Source organism: Monodelphis domestica, chromosome 8, assembly GCF_027887165.1.
Source record: "Monodelphis domestica isolate mMonDom1 chromosome 8, mMonDom1.pri, whole genome shotgun sequence".
In the NCBI taxonomy this organism is placed as follows: Eukaryota; Metazoa; Chordata; class Mammalia; order Didelphimorphia; family Didelphidae; genus Monodelphis; species Monodelphis domestica.
Window position 1 is genome coordinate 83,703,490 of NC_077234.1, and position 16,196 is coordinate 83,719,685.

At 37.2% G+C, this 16,196-nt stretch overlaps 3 protein-coding genes across 5 annotated transcripts; all 3 read left to right on the plus strand.

The window, feature by feature from the left end:
- Positions 1–233: 233 nt before the first annotated feature.
- On the plus strand, positions 234–2,511 carry LOC100015860 (gamma-crystallin B). The gene is made up of 3 exons (XM_001369804.4): positions 234–306; positions 404–646; positions 2,165–2,511. Exons 1-3 carry the CDS (start codon positions 298–300, stop codon positions 2,438–2,440), a joined length of 528 nt encoding a protein of 175 aa, XP_001369841.2. The 5' UTR covers positions 234–297; the 3' UTR covers positions 2,441–2,511.
- A 4,810-nt stretch (positions 2,512–7,321) lies between these two features.
- Positions 7,322–9,236, plus strand: LOC100015895 (gamma-crystallin D-like). 2 transcript variants are annotated; one of them, XM_001369836.3, is made up of 3 exons: positions 7,322–7,354; positions 7,461–7,703; positions 8,897–9,236. In XM_001369836.3, the coding sequence occupies exons 1-3, from the start codon at positions 7,346–7,348 to the stop codon at positions 9,170–9,172; spliced, it is 528 nt and encodes a 175-aa protein (XP_001369873.1). In that variant the 5' UTR covers positions 7,322–7,345; the 3' UTR covers positions 9,173–9,236. The 2 variants fall into 2 exon arrangements, with proteins under 2 accessions (XP_001369873.1, XP_007501903.1); XM_007501841.2 differs by having other exon boundaries at positions 8,900–9,236.
- A 4,235-nt stretch (positions 9,237–13,471) lies between these two features.
- On the plus strand, positions 13,472–15,719 carry LOC100015937 (gamma-crystallin D). 2 transcript variants are annotated; one of them, XM_001369868.3, is made up of 3 exons: positions 13,472–13,536; positions 13,635–13,877; positions 15,378–15,719. In XM_001369868.3, the coding sequence occupies exons 1-3, from the start codon at positions 13,528–13,530 to the stop codon at positions 15,651–15,653; spliced, it is 528 nt and encodes a 175-aa protein (XP_001369905.1). In that variant the 5' UTR covers positions 13,472–13,527; the 3' UTR covers positions 15,654–15,719. The 2 variants fall into 2 exon arrangements, with proteins under 2 accessions (XP_001369905.1, XP_007501904.1); XM_007501842.2 differs by having other exon boundaries at positions 13,473–13,536; positions 15,381–15,719.
- The last annotated feature ends 477 nt before the right edge of the window (positions 15,720–16,196 follow it).

Genomic DNA, 16,196 nt, shown 5'->3' on the forward strand with positions numbered 1-16,196 from the left:
CTTCTCCTAAATATAATTATTCAGAAAGAATGGAAACCCTTCTGACTTCAAAAGCAACAACAGTGTTAGTCAATTAGGACAATTCGAACTCGCCAGAAAGAGTGAAAGGGAAACATTCAGTGATTCCCCCTGACCATGATCATAGAAAAGAAAAGAACACGGAAAATCCCCTTACTCACCAAAATGGGCTCCGACTGTGTTATTCCTGCGGAGGCAGCAGGAAGGGCTGCTATATATACAGCAGCTCCCACCACAGCGGCAAATAGCACCGAGTGAACATCTCCACCTCTCTCCAAAATGGGAAAGGTAAGACCACAGAAAAGCAAAGCTTTGGCTGAGCTAGTGTGGTTGGTGTATACAAGAGGATGGATCTCTTAACCCTCCCCAATATTTCATTCTACAGATCATCTTCTATGAGGACCGCGGCTTCCAGGGCCGATTCTATGAATGCAACAGCGACTATCCCAACCTGCAGGCCTACTTCAACCGCTGCAACTCCATCCGGGTCGAAAGTGGCTGCTGGATGATTTATGAGCGCCCCAATTACATGGGCCACCAGTATTACCTTCGGAGGGGCGAGTATCCAGACTACCAGCAGTGGATGGGATTCAACGACTCCATCAGGTCCTGCCGTTTCATTCCCCAAGTGAGTATAGTTCCATTTGAAGCCTTTATGGAAAATCAAGACCTTTAAAATGTTCATTTCTCAAACCAAATCTATCTGTCTGGCAAGTGAATGGTTGCAACCTAGCCTCAGAAGACAGTGTCTCTCACGAAAAGTCTGATGGCTGGTGAAATTTCTCGCCCTATGTCATTGATGCATTTCAGTTGCCTTTTGACTATGGGAATCCAGGAACCATATTTGAAATGAAATAAATTAAGGAGGCTCAAAGATTCTTGAGCTAATGACTAGTATGGAATCAAAGGGATGATAAACTTTAAAATCTTATCAAAGAAGAGGTGCTTTGGTTTCTTTAAATTAACAGACCCAACATAGTAAACTTTAATAAATATAATTGGAAAATTTTGAATGTATTAAAACATTTTGTGTTTTATTAATTTACTTTCCCAGAATTCAACCAGTCATTTCAAAGGTCATTGATTTAATACCACTTAGCAGCAATAGAATGGGGAGAAAAACTGGGTGGTAGTGGCAAAGTAGTCCCCTAAAGGGCATGTTCAGAAAGATGTTTGGTGCTTTCTGTGATTCCAGAAAAAAACCTTTAGGAGTCTTTGCTTATTTTGCTTGGAAGGTAATATGATTAAAATAATGCTTAAGAAAATCCCTTTCTGTTGAAAGTGGGATAAAATTGAAGAGAGCAGAGCCTAGAGACAGAGTCTAATTGTTAGAGCAGAAGGGTTTTGAGTCAGAAGACCTAGCTTCAATTTCTGGATCTTTTTTTTTCCCTTATTCTGGAGAACTCATACAAGTTATTTCCTCTCTCTGGGCCCCTGTTTTCTCCTCTGTAAAATGAACAGGTGGAATAAGATGATTTCTAAAGCCCTTTCAAGCTGAAATCGTAGCTTCTAAGGGTACCAATACAATATGTTTGAGGTTTAGACAAGGCTGTGAGAATGAAGAGAAAAGGGCATATCTAATAAGCCTTGTGATCATAAGGGATTACAAATCTCAGTATTGGTAGACTTTATAAAAACTAATCTTAGAAGAAATAGTTCAGAGAAGATTTCATCTTTAGAAAATATGCATTCCTAGCTTTTTAGTTCATGCTTCCTCTCATTTAGTACTTATATAGCATTTTAAGATTTACAAAGTACTTTATATGTGTTGACTAATTTATAGGAATTTCTTCTAATGATAAAGATGAAAACAATATGGTAAATCTTATTTTAAGGAAGTTATTTTATGAAGACAAAGTGATCAAGGATGCACTCAGTTGTTGGGCTCTATTCCTAGTCGTGCCTTAGGAATCATTATGTAAATGGAAGATGGAGGAGACAAATTAGTTCTTCATACACAGTTGTCCTGGCAGTAAAATTGTTATCCAGAAGATTTTAGGGACCAACTGGGTAACTCAGTGGATTGAGAGCCAGACCAATATTGATTCTAAAGTGGAAGGTAGGGGTTTAAAAAAAAAAGAAGATTTTAAATAGGAAATTTTGATGACTCTATTTCATCATTGATTTCTTGTTCCTATTATTACAGCACTCTGGCTCCTATAGGTTGAGATTCTATGACAGAGATGACTTCAAGGGCCAAATGACAGAGCTCATGGATGATTGTCACTCCATTCAAGACCGTTTCCATATGAATGAAATACGCTCCCTCAATGTGTTAGAGGGCTCTTGGATCCTGTATGAGATGCCCAGCTATAGAGGAAGACAGTACCTGTTGAGACCTGGGGAGTACAGGAGATATCTGGACTGGGGGGCCATGAATTCTAAAGTTGGTTCTTTTAGACGGGTCATGGATTTTTACTGAGATATGGTTACTCTCAGTCTTTTTCATCTTAGAATCTAATAAAATATTTAGCTTGTGTTTCCAGCACTAAATTGTTCCTGCCTTTCTTTCAATCTTATTAAAAGTTCATTCTCAGAGGGGAAAAATCTGAAGGCAAACCATTACAAATATTCTCTTCTCTCCTATTCCACATTTCAAAATCTCAACATTGTTCCCCATTTTCTTCATTGCTCAAATTTCTTTTAAGAAATAGTCCTATTTCTTCCAAACCAATGTCTCTTCTTGCATTTTTAATTCCATCCATTTGTGTCTCTTACAAGAGCTCCCCTCTTCCACTAAAACCTCCTTGTTGGGGAAGGGGAAAAGGAAAGAAATTCCTCTGCTCAATCTTTGAGGAGTTTAATATCTCTTCCTAGAGTCCACTTCCATCCCAGGTATTGCGGCAAGAACTCACTAGCTGACAAAAACTGATGGGGAAAGTGGAAAGTCTGTCAGAAACTAGACAAAGATGAATATATCATACCATATATCAAGATAAGTCCAAAATAAGTATACAATTTAGACATGAAGGGTGATATTGTGAGCAAATTAGTGGAGCAGGAAGAAATTACCTATTAGAGCTATGGTAAGAAGAAGAGCTCATGCAGAAACAAAAGATAGAGATTCACTGGAAGTAAAATGAATAATTTTGATTTTTGAACAAAAAAACCCAATGCAGCTAAAAGAAAAATAAAAAACCGAGGGTAATCTTCACAGTGAGTTTCTCCAATAAATATCTTGTTTCTAAAACTTGTAGGAATCTAGTAAAATTTAAGAATAAGAGCCACTCACCAACTGATAAATTATTTGAAGGATATGAACAGTTTTCAGAGGAAGAAATAAATGCTGTCAATTGCCACATGAAAATTTCACTTAAATCACTAAGAATTAAAGAAATGTAAACTGAATAAATTCTAAGATATCATTTCATATGAATCTGATTGGCAAAGATGACAAAAGCAAAAAAAGGAAAATGACAGATGCTGGAGGGGATATGGGAAAATAGGTAACTAATAAATAGTGGAACTATAAACTAGTTTAATTCTGAAAAGCAATTTGGAACTACATTAAAAAAATATTAAACTGTACATATTCTTTGACCCAGAAATACCTTTAGTAGGTTGTATAAATGGAGATTTTGAACCTTTGACTTCATTCCCCAGAAGTCTTTTGTATTTCTCAATTTTCCCTATAATCTCTCCTGTGTCTCCAAGTTGGCAAGATCATGTTATTGGTGTTTAACTGGCTGTAAGCCCTCCCACGCTTTCTTTGGTTTGAAGCCAGCAGTGATGGTGGTAAGGTGGGGATTTTGAAAATGGCTAACCAGTCATGGGCACATGAATTTTATTTTGTATCCTCTTTATTCCTTGATTTCTAATGATCATTTAATAAACCTCATAAATATTTTTATTATCTGAGATCTAATTTTAATTTTTACAAGGTTAATACCCCAAAAAGATCAAAGAAAGATCAAAAGGGCCCATATATTTAAAAAAGTTTATAGCAGCTATTGTATTAGCAAAAACTAGTTTGGAAACTAAGGGGAAGTTGAGGAATAACTGAACAAATTATAGCATGCGAATATGATAGAATACTATTATGCTGTAAAAAATGATGAAGGGGTGATTTCAGAAAAATCTGGGAAGAGCTGTATGAACTGATATAAAGCAAAATTAATAGAACCAATAGAACAATATATCTAGTAACAGCAGTATAGTAAAGATAATCAACTATGAAAGACTAACTCTCATCAATGCACAATGACCTATAATTCCAAAGGACTCATAATAAAATGTGACATCCTACTCCAGAAAGAGAACTGATTTACTCAGCATGCAGATTGAAGAATATAATTTCTTTATTTCTTATAACATGGCTAATGAGGAATTTTTTCTTACATGTGTGTGTGTGTGTGTGTGTGTGTGTGTGTGTGTGCAATGAGTTTTATTTTTCTTGCCTTCTCAAAGAGTGGAGGAAGGGGGAAATTTGAAACTGAAAATAAAATAAAATTGAAATAAAAAATAAACAGGTGAAAGATAAATAGACAGACACAATTTATCTATCATCTTCCATCTCTTCTTATCCCCTGGATCCTTTCCCATCATCTAGAAATGTGCCTAGGTCTTTCCCATCCTTGAAGAATTATTGCTTGGTCTTGCCACTCCCTCAAGCTAGCCTTCGAAATATTTTCTCCTTTCAAAGCCAAGCCATTAGAAAGGGTTTGTTATGCTCAGAATCAGAGGTACAGATTTTAGAATAAGCAGAGACTCTGGTAGCCATCTATTACAAGTTAGAGCAGAAAAAGAATTTCTACTAATGTGATTTTTATGGCATAGCTATTAGTTACTATATCTTATCTGTAGGTGGTCATTTTGTCTGCACTTTTCCATAATCTATGAGCATTGCTTTATCAGGGTTATCAGAACTTTTCTATGGCTTAATGATTGTACACTTTAAATTTTGTGTGTGATACAATCAGTCATTAAATGGATTTATAAGCTCATCAATTTGGATGTTTCCATTGTTTTTGTTTGTTTGTTTGTTTGTTTTTAACCTTTACCTTCCATCTTGGAATCAATACTGTGTATTGGTTCCAAGGCAGAAGAGTGGTAAGGGTGAGGCAGTGGGGGTTAAGTGACTTGCCCAGGGTCACACAGCTAGGAAGTGTCTGAATCCAGATTTGAACCCAGGACCTCCCATTTTTAGGCCTGGATCTCAATCCACTGAGCTACTCATTGAATGATAGAGATGACAATACTTCCATGAGAGTCCATCCTGTATTTCTCTTGTCCTTATCATCCCATAAGTGTTAAAGAGGGTGGTCCAGCCAATGTGCTAAAGACGTTCCTTGGTTCCCAGTATGTTAAGGGGAGCAGTGGGGGTCTGATAATCCACCTGTGATTTCTCACCATGGCCAGGTGACTAGCCCATTTGTTCTCTCCTGCCTCCAGGCTATGTCTGTCTTCTATGCCTGGGATGTACTCCTTCCTTATCTCCATTTCTCAGAATCCTTGATTTGACTTCAAGATTTAGTAGGTACCATTTTCTACACAAACCTTTTCCTGATTCTCATCCTCAACCATCAGTGTACTCCCTTGCAAAATTACCTTCTATTCAGGACCAAGACAGTGCTTCATGTATATATTTGTATATGTATATATTCTCTTGCCCATTAGATTGTATGCTCTTTGAAGGAAGGATTTGCTTTACTTTTGTCTTTGTATTCTTAGTGCTTAGTTCATATTACTGGAATTTTAATAAATGCTTATTAATTGATATTTTACTTCTACTTTTCGGTTCTTCATTAGTTATATTTTGCAGCCATGTTCAATGTAATCAATGTACATTTTTTTTACTTTATATAAAGTATTTATATATTTATATTAATATAAAGCTTTATATATAAGCTTTTATTTTTAGATCTACTATTAAGAGAAGATACAACCTTTGAGACAGACTTTGATTGAAAAATTTTTTTATTATTATCTTCCTTTTACAAATGGGGAAACTGAGACAAGGGAAGTTAAGTGAATTGCCCAGGGTCACACAGCTATTAGCTGTCAGTCAGTGGCCAAAATTGTATTTAGTTCTTCCTGACTCCAGGTCCAGTGCTGAGTACTGTGCCAACTAGAGGCCAAAGTGAGATCTGCCAAGGGTCACAGAGATAATACTAAATGGCAGGGCTGGGATTTGAAATGAACTCTCTGCTTCCAAACCCAACACTGTTCTCGCTATAATTAGCAGTGGATAGCCATAATAACTCTGAGGACAGGGCAATCTTCTTGACCAGCTATAATCAGTGGTCAGCTGCTATTCTTTGAAGTATGAACACTCTCTCTGGGAAACTAATACTTTCACATAATTTTAACACAAAGTTTGTTTTCCTTTTGGTTTAACATAATAATAATAATAATATTGCTGTTGTTTAGTCATTTTTCAGTCATGTCTGACTCTTTATGGCCCCACTTGGGGTGTTCTTGATAAAAATACTAGTGTGGTTTGCCAATTTCTTCTCCAACTTATTTTAGGATAAGGAAACTGAGGTAAATAATTAGGTGACTTGCCCAGGGTCACACACCAATTAAATGTCTGAGGCTGAATTTGAACTCAGGAAGATGAGTCTTCCCAACTCCAGGCCCAACTAACTGTTCTACCCATTACGCCACCTAGCTGCCACAACAATAATAATAACTAGCATTTAAATAGAATTTTAAGGGTTGTAAAGGGCTTCACAAATGTTATCTCATTTGATCCTTACAGCAATCCTGGGAAATAGTGGCTATTATTTCTTCCTCTGGCCATCTTGGCAGGAAGGAACTAGAAGAAAGTGCCATTACTTTTCCTGAAATGCTCTTATTATCCGCATTTTACAAATGAGGAAAATAAGGCAGTGACAGGTTAAGTGACTTGTTTCAGGTCACCCAGCTAGACAGCAGGATTTTAGCTTAGGTCTTTTCAGTTACAACTCTCAACCAACAGTTGGATATGCAAATAAATACATACCTGTTTTCCTGAGAAAACTTCGAGAAGATGCATTGAAAAAGGAAAAACAAGAAATGAGAATTTACTACCATCTGCGGCAGACCTGTATGCTTCCAAACAAAGAAGGACCCAAACAAAGTCAGTGAACAATGAACTGTCTTTGTCCCAACGGTTGTGTCCTCCCCCAATAGGAAGTATAGAACAGTACTAGAATGTACCAGAGAGAAAACAGGGCATCGCACACTCTTCACTGGAGGCAGAATTAAAAAGCAAACCACAAAATCCCCTTACACACCAAACTGGGCCCCTTTTTTGTTGTTCTTGTAAATGCAGCAGGGGCAGTGCTCTATATATACCAGCGGCTGTTGCCGCTGCCCCTAGGGTAGCATCCATCGCCAACCAGACATGGGAAAGGTGAGTAAAGCATTGTTGGGGGCAGAGGCCCCCAAAGAGAAGGAGGCCAATACTTAAGGGGCAGAATGAAAGGAAAGAGCCCCTCTGATTTTTTCTCCCTTTCCAGATCACCTTCTACGAGGACAGAGGCTTCCAGGGCCGCTGCTATGAGTGTACCAGTGACTACCCCAACCTACAGTCTTACTTTAATCGCTGCAACTCCATCCGTGTGGACAGTGGTTGCTGGATGATTTATGAGCATCCTAATTATTCGGGACATCAGTATTACCTGAGAAGGGGAGAGTATCCTGACTACCAGCAATGGTTGGGTTTTAATGATACTATTCGGTCCTGTTCTCTGATACCTCAAGTGAGTTCTGATGTTTGTAATTATATTCGTTAAGTAATCTCTATGAGTTGAAAATATGGGGGAAGGAAGAAAGAAAGAAAGGCAGACAGAAAGAGAGAGAAAGAAAGAGGGAGAGAGAAAGGAAGAGAAAGAAAGAAAGAAAGAAAGAAAGAAAGAAAGAAAGAAAGAAAGAAAGAAAGAAAGAAAGAAAGAAAGAAAGAAAGAAAGAAAGAAAGAAAGAAAGAAAGAAAGAAGGAAAGAAAGAAAGAAAAGAAAGAAAGAAAGAAAAAGGAAGGAAGGAAGGAAGGAAAGAAGGAAGGAAGGAAGCAAGGAAGGAAGGAAGCAAGCAAGGAAGGAAGCAAGGAAGGAAGGAAGCAAGGAAGGAAGAAAGAGAAAGCAGACAAAGGTCTAGTGATTTTCAAGTTGTGACCCATACACAGATAAATATAGCAGAAAAGTCCAGGAATATAGTGAGAGATTCATTCTAAGAATCAATTTATGACCATAGAAGATAATTTATTTTGTTATATTTAATAGCATTATGTTGTAGTCCAGGAATAATTCCACAAGTTCATTTTTAGAAGTTGTTTAGTCATGAAAGCAAAAAAAAAGTATCTAAAAATATAGGCTAACTGTGGCTCTATGTTATAGAAACTCAGAAAGCAAAAGTTAGACAAATTCCTCTATGGATCATTTGGAAGAAGAGAAAGAGGAAGGGAAGGGTAAAATAATTTATATAGTGCATACCAGGTGCAATCCTCAAAACAATCCTGAGAGATAAATGCTATTATTATTCTCATTTTTCAGATAAGGAAACTGAGGCAAAGAAGTGTTAATTGATTTGCCCAGCATTTCACAACTAATAAGTGCCCAATTTAAACTCAGGACTTCCTTGCTCCAGGCCCAGTGCTCTATCTACTGTGCCACATTACTGGAGTTAAAAACGATAGCATTCCATAGCCATTTCGAGAAGCATGTATTCTTATCTGCTTCTATGTTATAGTGTGATCCTTATCAATCTTCTTTATTCTATACAATAAAAAGAAGTTATGAGAAGAAATATTTAATAATTTAGCATCTATAGATCAAAGGAATATCAGAAACACAGAGTAATTTTAGAAATTTTATTTTAACATCCAGTGAAAAATGTTCTAATACTAAACTATGAATGAGTCGAATTCTAAAAATAGATCTATTTCTGTTTGTTGATTCAGCAGACTGGCTCTCATAGGATGAAACTGTATGAGAGAGAAGAATACAAAGGTCTAATGTCAGAGCTCACCGATGACTGCTCCTGTGTCCATGATCGTTTCCGATTGAATGAAATCCACTCCTTCAATGTGCTAGAAGGCTGCTGGGTCCTCTATGAGATGCCCAACTATAGAGGAAGGCAGTTCCTGCTGAGACCTGGAGAGTACAGGAGATACCTGGACTGGGGAGCCATGAATGCCAAGGCAGGCTCTTTAAGACGGGTTGTAGATTTATACTAAAATATGCCTATGCCTCCATCTTCTCATTTTGGAACCTAATAAAGTATTTAGTTTGTATTATTGGCACCTAATGTTTCCTGTGTTTATTTTACATTACATATAAACAAATAACAGTTATAAATGCTTTAGTACTGAGAAGCTATAGGGTAAGTAGGGGCAACTTGCCTTCTGAAGAACTTCATTAAGGAAGATTTTAAAGAAATGATAAATCAAATAATTTTAATAGAAGAAAGGGATAGAAAGGGGGAAAGGCATTCCTGAACCTCATGGTCAAAAGCAAGAGGCTGAAATCAATGAACCTTGCACATAAGAGAGAAAATAAGTTTGTCTTGCTAAAACAAAGGGCATAGATGATGCTGATAGTTGGGGAGATGGAGATGACTAACCCTGAAACACATAATATGGAATTTAGTTTTGATGTTAGAAATTTTTGGGAGACAGGGTGACCACATTTTAATAAAATCCCACTAATTTAGAATACAGGGTACAGAGTGAGAGAGATATAGAAGAAATATTAAAAATCATTGAGTCTAACTCCTTCAATTTATTAATGAGGAAACTGAGGCACAGAGCAGTTAAGGGACTCATCCAGAATCACACAACCAATAAGTACTTGTCTGAAACTGAGGCAAGATACAAACCCAAGTCTTCCTGGCTTCACATTCAATTCTCTAATCACAACATGCAAACAATGGGCTACATTCAACAGTCTTCTTGCCCTGAGCTGGGACTGAGAGAGATAAAAACTTGTAATCATTTTCCCATGATCATCATCATCCCATCCTCTTTTCTCTTCCCATGATCTTATATATGTCCCTGACATTACTTCTATTCAGCTTCTTATCTTTCCTCCTTTCCCCCTTCCTCCTTTATCTCCATCTTCTACTGGGCTCTCTAGTATACCTCCAGTCCTATGGAGTAATGGTCCATTGTGGTTGTTTGATTCATCTTTTCCTGGATCATGACTAAAACTTGTAAGGAATGGGAATTCTAAATGCAAATGATACCTTTCAAGCACTTTAAAAATAGCTTATTTCTATTTCTCTCTCAAGGAAAAAACCCTGTACTTAAAAAATCAGTTATATAAAAATATTTGAAAATTTAACCTCTGTTTGATATTACTGATGGGTCAAAATCCTTTCGCCAATGGTGTTGGAAATTCTGTAAATCAATGAAGGTGGATAAATATGGCAAGAGAATGCAAGGATTCAATTAATTACGCATTCTATGTTAGAGTGAAAATTATGGGTTAGAGATGACTGTAAGACATCTGAGAGAGATGTCTAGCAAGCAGATGGTGTTTGTTTAGATTATAAGAAACAGGTCAGGGCTATACATATAGTTTTGAGAGTCATCTGCGTAAAGATGATACTTGAGCCTCTTGTCACTCTCTTAGTGAGTCATGAGAGAAAAGAGAGAGAAGTCCTAGAAAGAAGAGAAGAGGGTTCCAGAAAAAATATCATAAGAAACATTCATACTAAGAAGGCAACAGTTGAGGAATCTCCATCTTCATCAAAGAAGGAGTAGGTGTCCTCATACAAATAGACCAAGAATCTAAAGGGAAGAGTGTCACAGACATCCAAAGAGGAGAGAATGGGGTTGAGCCAGAAGCATCAATTTTTTCAGGAAGGACAATACTGATAAAGTCTGAGAAAGAGCCATCAGATGTAGCAATTGAAAGATCATTTCAAATGTGATGGGAAAGTAATATGGATTTCAAGAAAACAAGAGCTGAAAAGGTGGTAAAAAGCAGCAGCGAGCATAAATTCTTCTCAAAAGTTTGGCAAAGAAAGAGAGAGATTCAGGACTTTAGCTCAAAGGGCTGACAGGGTCCAGTGATGTTGTTTTACGTTTGGGAAGACCTTAGTATGTTTACAGACAGCAAGGGGAAATCCAGTAGATAAGGCAAGATAGATGATGATATTCAGAGGAAAGATTTGGTGGAACAAATTTATAGAAGAGTCAGGAGGGGATGGGTTTGAGAGCACAGATAAAAGGACTGACTTTAGAGAGAAGAAAGAAGAACTCTTCTTCAGAGCCAGGAATGAAAGAAGAGAATAGGCAAAAATGTTGAGGATTTTGAAGGACAAAATAAAAGAGAAGAGAGACAGATTAGGCTATCTTCTCAGTAATATGAGGCAAGAACATCTATTGAGGGTAGAGGGAATGGGAGAAATACTAGGTATTTGAAAAGAGAAGAGAAGGCTTAGAATAGCATCGAAGAGGAACAGGACAAAAAGTCAGAGAAGGAAGAGGAAAGATTTTTTCAGAGGTCTCAGTGACTAAGATGAGAGAATATGAATTGGGATAGGACCCAATTCTAACAGATATGACTTCATTTGACCCCTTTCCACAATATTCTGTCATCTGACCATAGAAGCAATTATTAACATCTGTTAAGGCAAACCTGTACCATTCAACGAAACTCCAGTAAAGGAAAAACCTTACAATTCTGCATGTTTCCACTGCAGGAAGAAACAGGTTGAAGTGAAAGCATTGGTGGATTAGAAATGTAATCACTGCTTGCCTGAATAGTCAATCACAGTCTTAGAGATTAAGAAACTAACAATCTTGTTTAACTCAAACAGTTATGTGAAAATTGGCCTGCCAAGATCTATTTCAGCTTACTTTATTTTAAACTGATGACTACACATTCAAATTCCAATATCAAATTACCATTCCCACTCTGGAAGAAAAAAAATTAAATATCTTTTAAAAGGCAATCCAATATTTGTATTATAGAATTACTGTATCTGTTTGACCTTGGAAACATTTCCTGCTGAATTGTTTATTCTTCCCTTGGAACATTATGAGATTTATAGCCTTACACACCTGGGATATTTTTAAAGTTACAGAGAAATGAATAAAAAATTATATTTTAAATACTTACCATTTCTGTGTTCTGTGCTAAGCACTAAGATACAAATACAAGAGAAATACAGTGTATGCTTTCATAGTGCTTACATTCCAATGGAAGAAACTACCCACATGACAGAGTGGTGGTGAATTAGGCAGTCACAGGGAGTAATGTCAACTAGCTGCAAGAAAGAACTGGGCTTGGAGTCAAGAAGACTTGAGTTCAAATCTGACCTCAGACCTTTACTAATTGTGAGACCCCAGGGAAATCACTTAATCTTGTTTGCCCCAGTTTCCTCATCTGTAAAATTAGCTCTTTGTCATAGGTATGAACTTTGGTGGTTTTTCTCCTACCTGTTTCCAGTGTCATATGAGAGGGGAAAAAAATCAAGAGAAGCATCATAAACATGCATAATGAGATATAAGAATATTTTAATATTTTAATGAGATATAAGAATATTTAAAGAGTTTTGAGGAAATGATACTATTTCACTCAGAACAACAGCTTCTGATTGACTTAGCAACATTATTTGAATGTGTGAGGAATGTAGACAGAAGATGATGGCCAATGATTTTCCATTTTCCTTGAAGCCTACACATCAGTAAACGTGCTTATGCCACAACAAGAAAGATTTGGATTATAAGTAAGGAAGCATTTTCTTACATTGTGAACTTTTACAGATTGGAAAAGTACAGCAGAATAGGTTGGGACAGCAACTTTGGGAACAGATTTTAAAACTGGACAGATTCTTATCTGTCTAGACTAGTTGATATTCCTATCTAAAGACAGAGAAAAAATGATCAATGGTTATCAAGCTTGTTCAGTCACCTTGTTTGTATCCTGTGTTCCTGCCATCTACTCAGTTAAGAGAAACACAAGTTCTTATTTTTATAACCAAATCTTCACGTGACACTATTTCATGATAGCAAAGAAACTAGAATCAAAATGGGGGCCTAATGATTGAAGAATGGCTGACAAATTAGAATATGTAACTGTAACAGAATATTTTTGCTTTGTATAAAAAGGAGCTTGGAGCTCATTGGATAACTTTCCTAGGTTAGTCTATATTTTCCATATCATATGACATTCTTGTACTTCTCCCAATTGCACATTTTCCATTCTTCTCTATATAATGGGTTAGACACTCAAGGCCATTTTCTAAATGCAGAAACTATATGAAATAGCTGAAGCTCTCTCTCTGTTATTAAGTAGACAATGTCCTAAATTATAGTCCTTCAAAAGGTCTTAATAGGAATCTCCGTATTGACCAAGGACAACAACTCGAATGTACGAGACAGAATGAGAGCAAAACATACAATGAATCCGTACAGATGATGATACAGAACAGAAAAAAAGAGAACGTGGAAATCCCCTTACTAGCCACGCTGGGCCTCTTTTGTGTTGTTCTTGCCAACGCAGCAGCAAACCTGCTATATATATAGGGGCTCTCGCTGCTGTTGCCCATCACACTGAATTCAGCATCAGCCATCACACAGACATGGGGAAGGTGAGCAAGGATGGAGATTCCACAAAGCGTCTTTTGAGACTTGACCTACCTGGAGTTTGTGAGCAATCAGGCCCTTGATTCTTTTTCTTCTATTTCAGATCACCTTCTACGAGGACCGGGGCTTCCAGGGCCGTTACTATGAGTGCAGCAGTGACCACTCCAACCTTCAGTCCTACTTCAGTCGCTGCAACTCTGTGAGGGTTGACAGTGGCAACTGGATGATCTACGAGCAGCCCAATTACTCAGGTTGCCAGTATTACTTGAGAAGGGGAGAGTATCCCGACTACCAGGAGTGGATGGGCTTCAACGACTCCATCAGGTCCTGCCGCATCATCCCTCATGTGAGTTCAGTTTCTTCTATTTGGAGTTAAAGGGTTCAAATCACCCCTGCTATAAACTAGCTTTTTCACTTTGGACAATTCATTTCACTTTGGTGGGTCTTCGTGTTTTCACTTGTAAAATGAGATTTGATGGCCTTAGAGGTCCCTTTCAGCTTGAAATGTTTGATACTACAATAGTGAGGTCAGTGGAGTTTAAACTAATATTTTCAAGCTGTGTATGGGAGTTTAACAGGCAGACATTCAAAAGAGCTGGCAGGGTTCAGACAAAGTTAAAAAAGAAGATATGTTTTCATCAAATTTAATAAAGGTTTGCTAGTAAGTACAGAGAGTAGTGAACAGTAAATATATCAACAAATATTTATTTAAAGCTTAGTATATGCCCCATGCATAATAGGTACTGTAACAGATATATATGTGTATGTTGCAATCCTTACTCTCAAGGAATTTAAAGGGCAAGACTTAAGGTACATGTAGCAAAACCAAGCCAAAAAAAACCTGTGCTAAACAACAAGGTAGGCACCATAAGAATATTAGAAGGGAGAAATCAAATATGAGAGGTTTTTCCTTAAGCTGGTCCACCCTCTTTCCTTCAGGCGATGTATGAACTAAGGCACATTGTATTTATACCTTGGAATTCTTGGAAATTTAGATTTAAACTCAAAAAGTTCTCTGTTTGGGGTCTGAGCCATCCTGGTGATAGGTTTAAAAAAAGTACTGAATTGGAATCACACTGCAGAAATAGCATAGAATCCTGCTCTCCAAGCAAATGTAAATGTTCTAAATGTTTCCTTGAAACACTTGTGTTATAAAAGGACTTAATAGGTTAAACTTATTTTTACTTGGAAAAAACAAACAAGCAAACATTCTTCCAAACTAATTTGATCTGTTGTATCTGCCTCTTTGTGATCCCTTTTGGGGTTTTCTTGGCAAATATACTGGAGTGGTTTGCCATTTCCTTCTCTGGCTCATTTTATGAATGAGGAAACTGAGGCAAATAGGGTTAAGCAACTTGCCCAGGGTCACATAGCCAATAAGTGTCTGAGTCCAAATTTGAACTCATATCTTCCTGATTTCAGACTCTATCCACTGCACCACCTCACTGCTCCCAAACCAAACCAGGGACCAAAAATATTAGTAAACTTAAATATTAAAAAGGCAATAGTCCTTTCCACTATGTGACTAACAGAAGACCCTCAGCAGTCAAGGATTTATTTTATCCTCAGAAATATTTTTACCCTTTTAGACAGCTGATACCCTTCTTAGTTCTTCTGATGAAAAATTGTAACATGTGGAGAAACTTAGAATTTCTATGACCCTCCAACTCTCCATCAAATAAAAAAAAGTGTTGTACTAATTCTATTTTGTACAGTGGAATACATTGAATGGTTTTTTGAAAGAGTGAAATTACCTAACTCAATCTTACCACATTATATAACTGCTAATTAAATGTGGAAACACTCTCACTTTTCATTTTTCTGCCTTTTCTCTTAATGGGACTAGCAGACTGGATCCCACAGAATCAGAATCTATGAGAGAGAAGACTACCGAGGCCAGATGGTAGAGCTCAGTGAGGACTGTTCTTCCCTCCAAGATCGCCTCCGTTTCCATGAGATTTATTCCCTCAATGTGTTAGAGGGTTGCTGGATTCTTTATGAGATGCCCAACTACAGAGGAAGACAATACCTGCTGAGACCCGGAGAATACAGGCGATTCCAAGACTGGGGAGCCATGAATGCCAAAGTGGGCTCTTTGAGGAGGGTCATGGATTTGTACTAAAATATGTTTACCCTCATCGTTTCTCAATCTGGAAATTAATAAAATACTTTCTGTGTGTTCCTGGCATTAATTGGTTCCTGTTTCTTATTTCACTCTTTTGATGTAAGGAAGGTTTCAAGATTGTCTGAGTCTTGGAGTTTGAAATGGAACGAAATGAGACACTCATAGACCAGATAGATGATCAGAAAGGAAGTTTATTTATCCACAGAAGAGAAAGGATATTTAGCAAGGATGTATCATTGATTCAATTGTGCACACCTTCCCTGTTTTTGTGTTGATCACACTTAGTCCTGTGGTTGGAAGTCTGAGGGAGGAGGTCCTATATTCCTTTAAAGAATATTGAATTTGTAGAATGAAATAGATACTGCTAATCTTATCTCATTTCAGTTCCCCTCTTGGGAGGCATCTTTTAAAAATGTTCTAATAAAAATACAGGATAAAAACTTTATAAAATGTAGTCTCATTTAGAGAAGTTCTCTAACAATGGGCCAGGAGTTGTGATCCCAAGCCTGGAAGTTTCCTTGTCAGTTTCCTTTTGTATGG

Coding starts and splice junctions, on each gene's coding strand:
- LOC100015860 (XM_001369804.4), top strand. Junction 647..2,164: donor CCTGCCGTTTCATTCCCCAA/GTGAGTATAGTT, acceptor CTATTATTACAG/CACTCTGGCTCCTATAGGTT.
- LOC100015895 (XM_001369836.3), top strand. Junction 7,704..8,896: donor CCTGTTCTCTGATACCTCAA/GTGAGTTCTGAT, acceptor TTGTTGATTCAG/CAGACTGGCTCTCATAGGAT.
- LOC100015937 (XM_001369868.3), top strand. Junction 13,878..15,377: donor CCTGCCGCATCATCCCTCAT/GTGAGTTCAGTT, acceptor TAATGGGACTAG/CAGACTGGATCCCACAGAAT.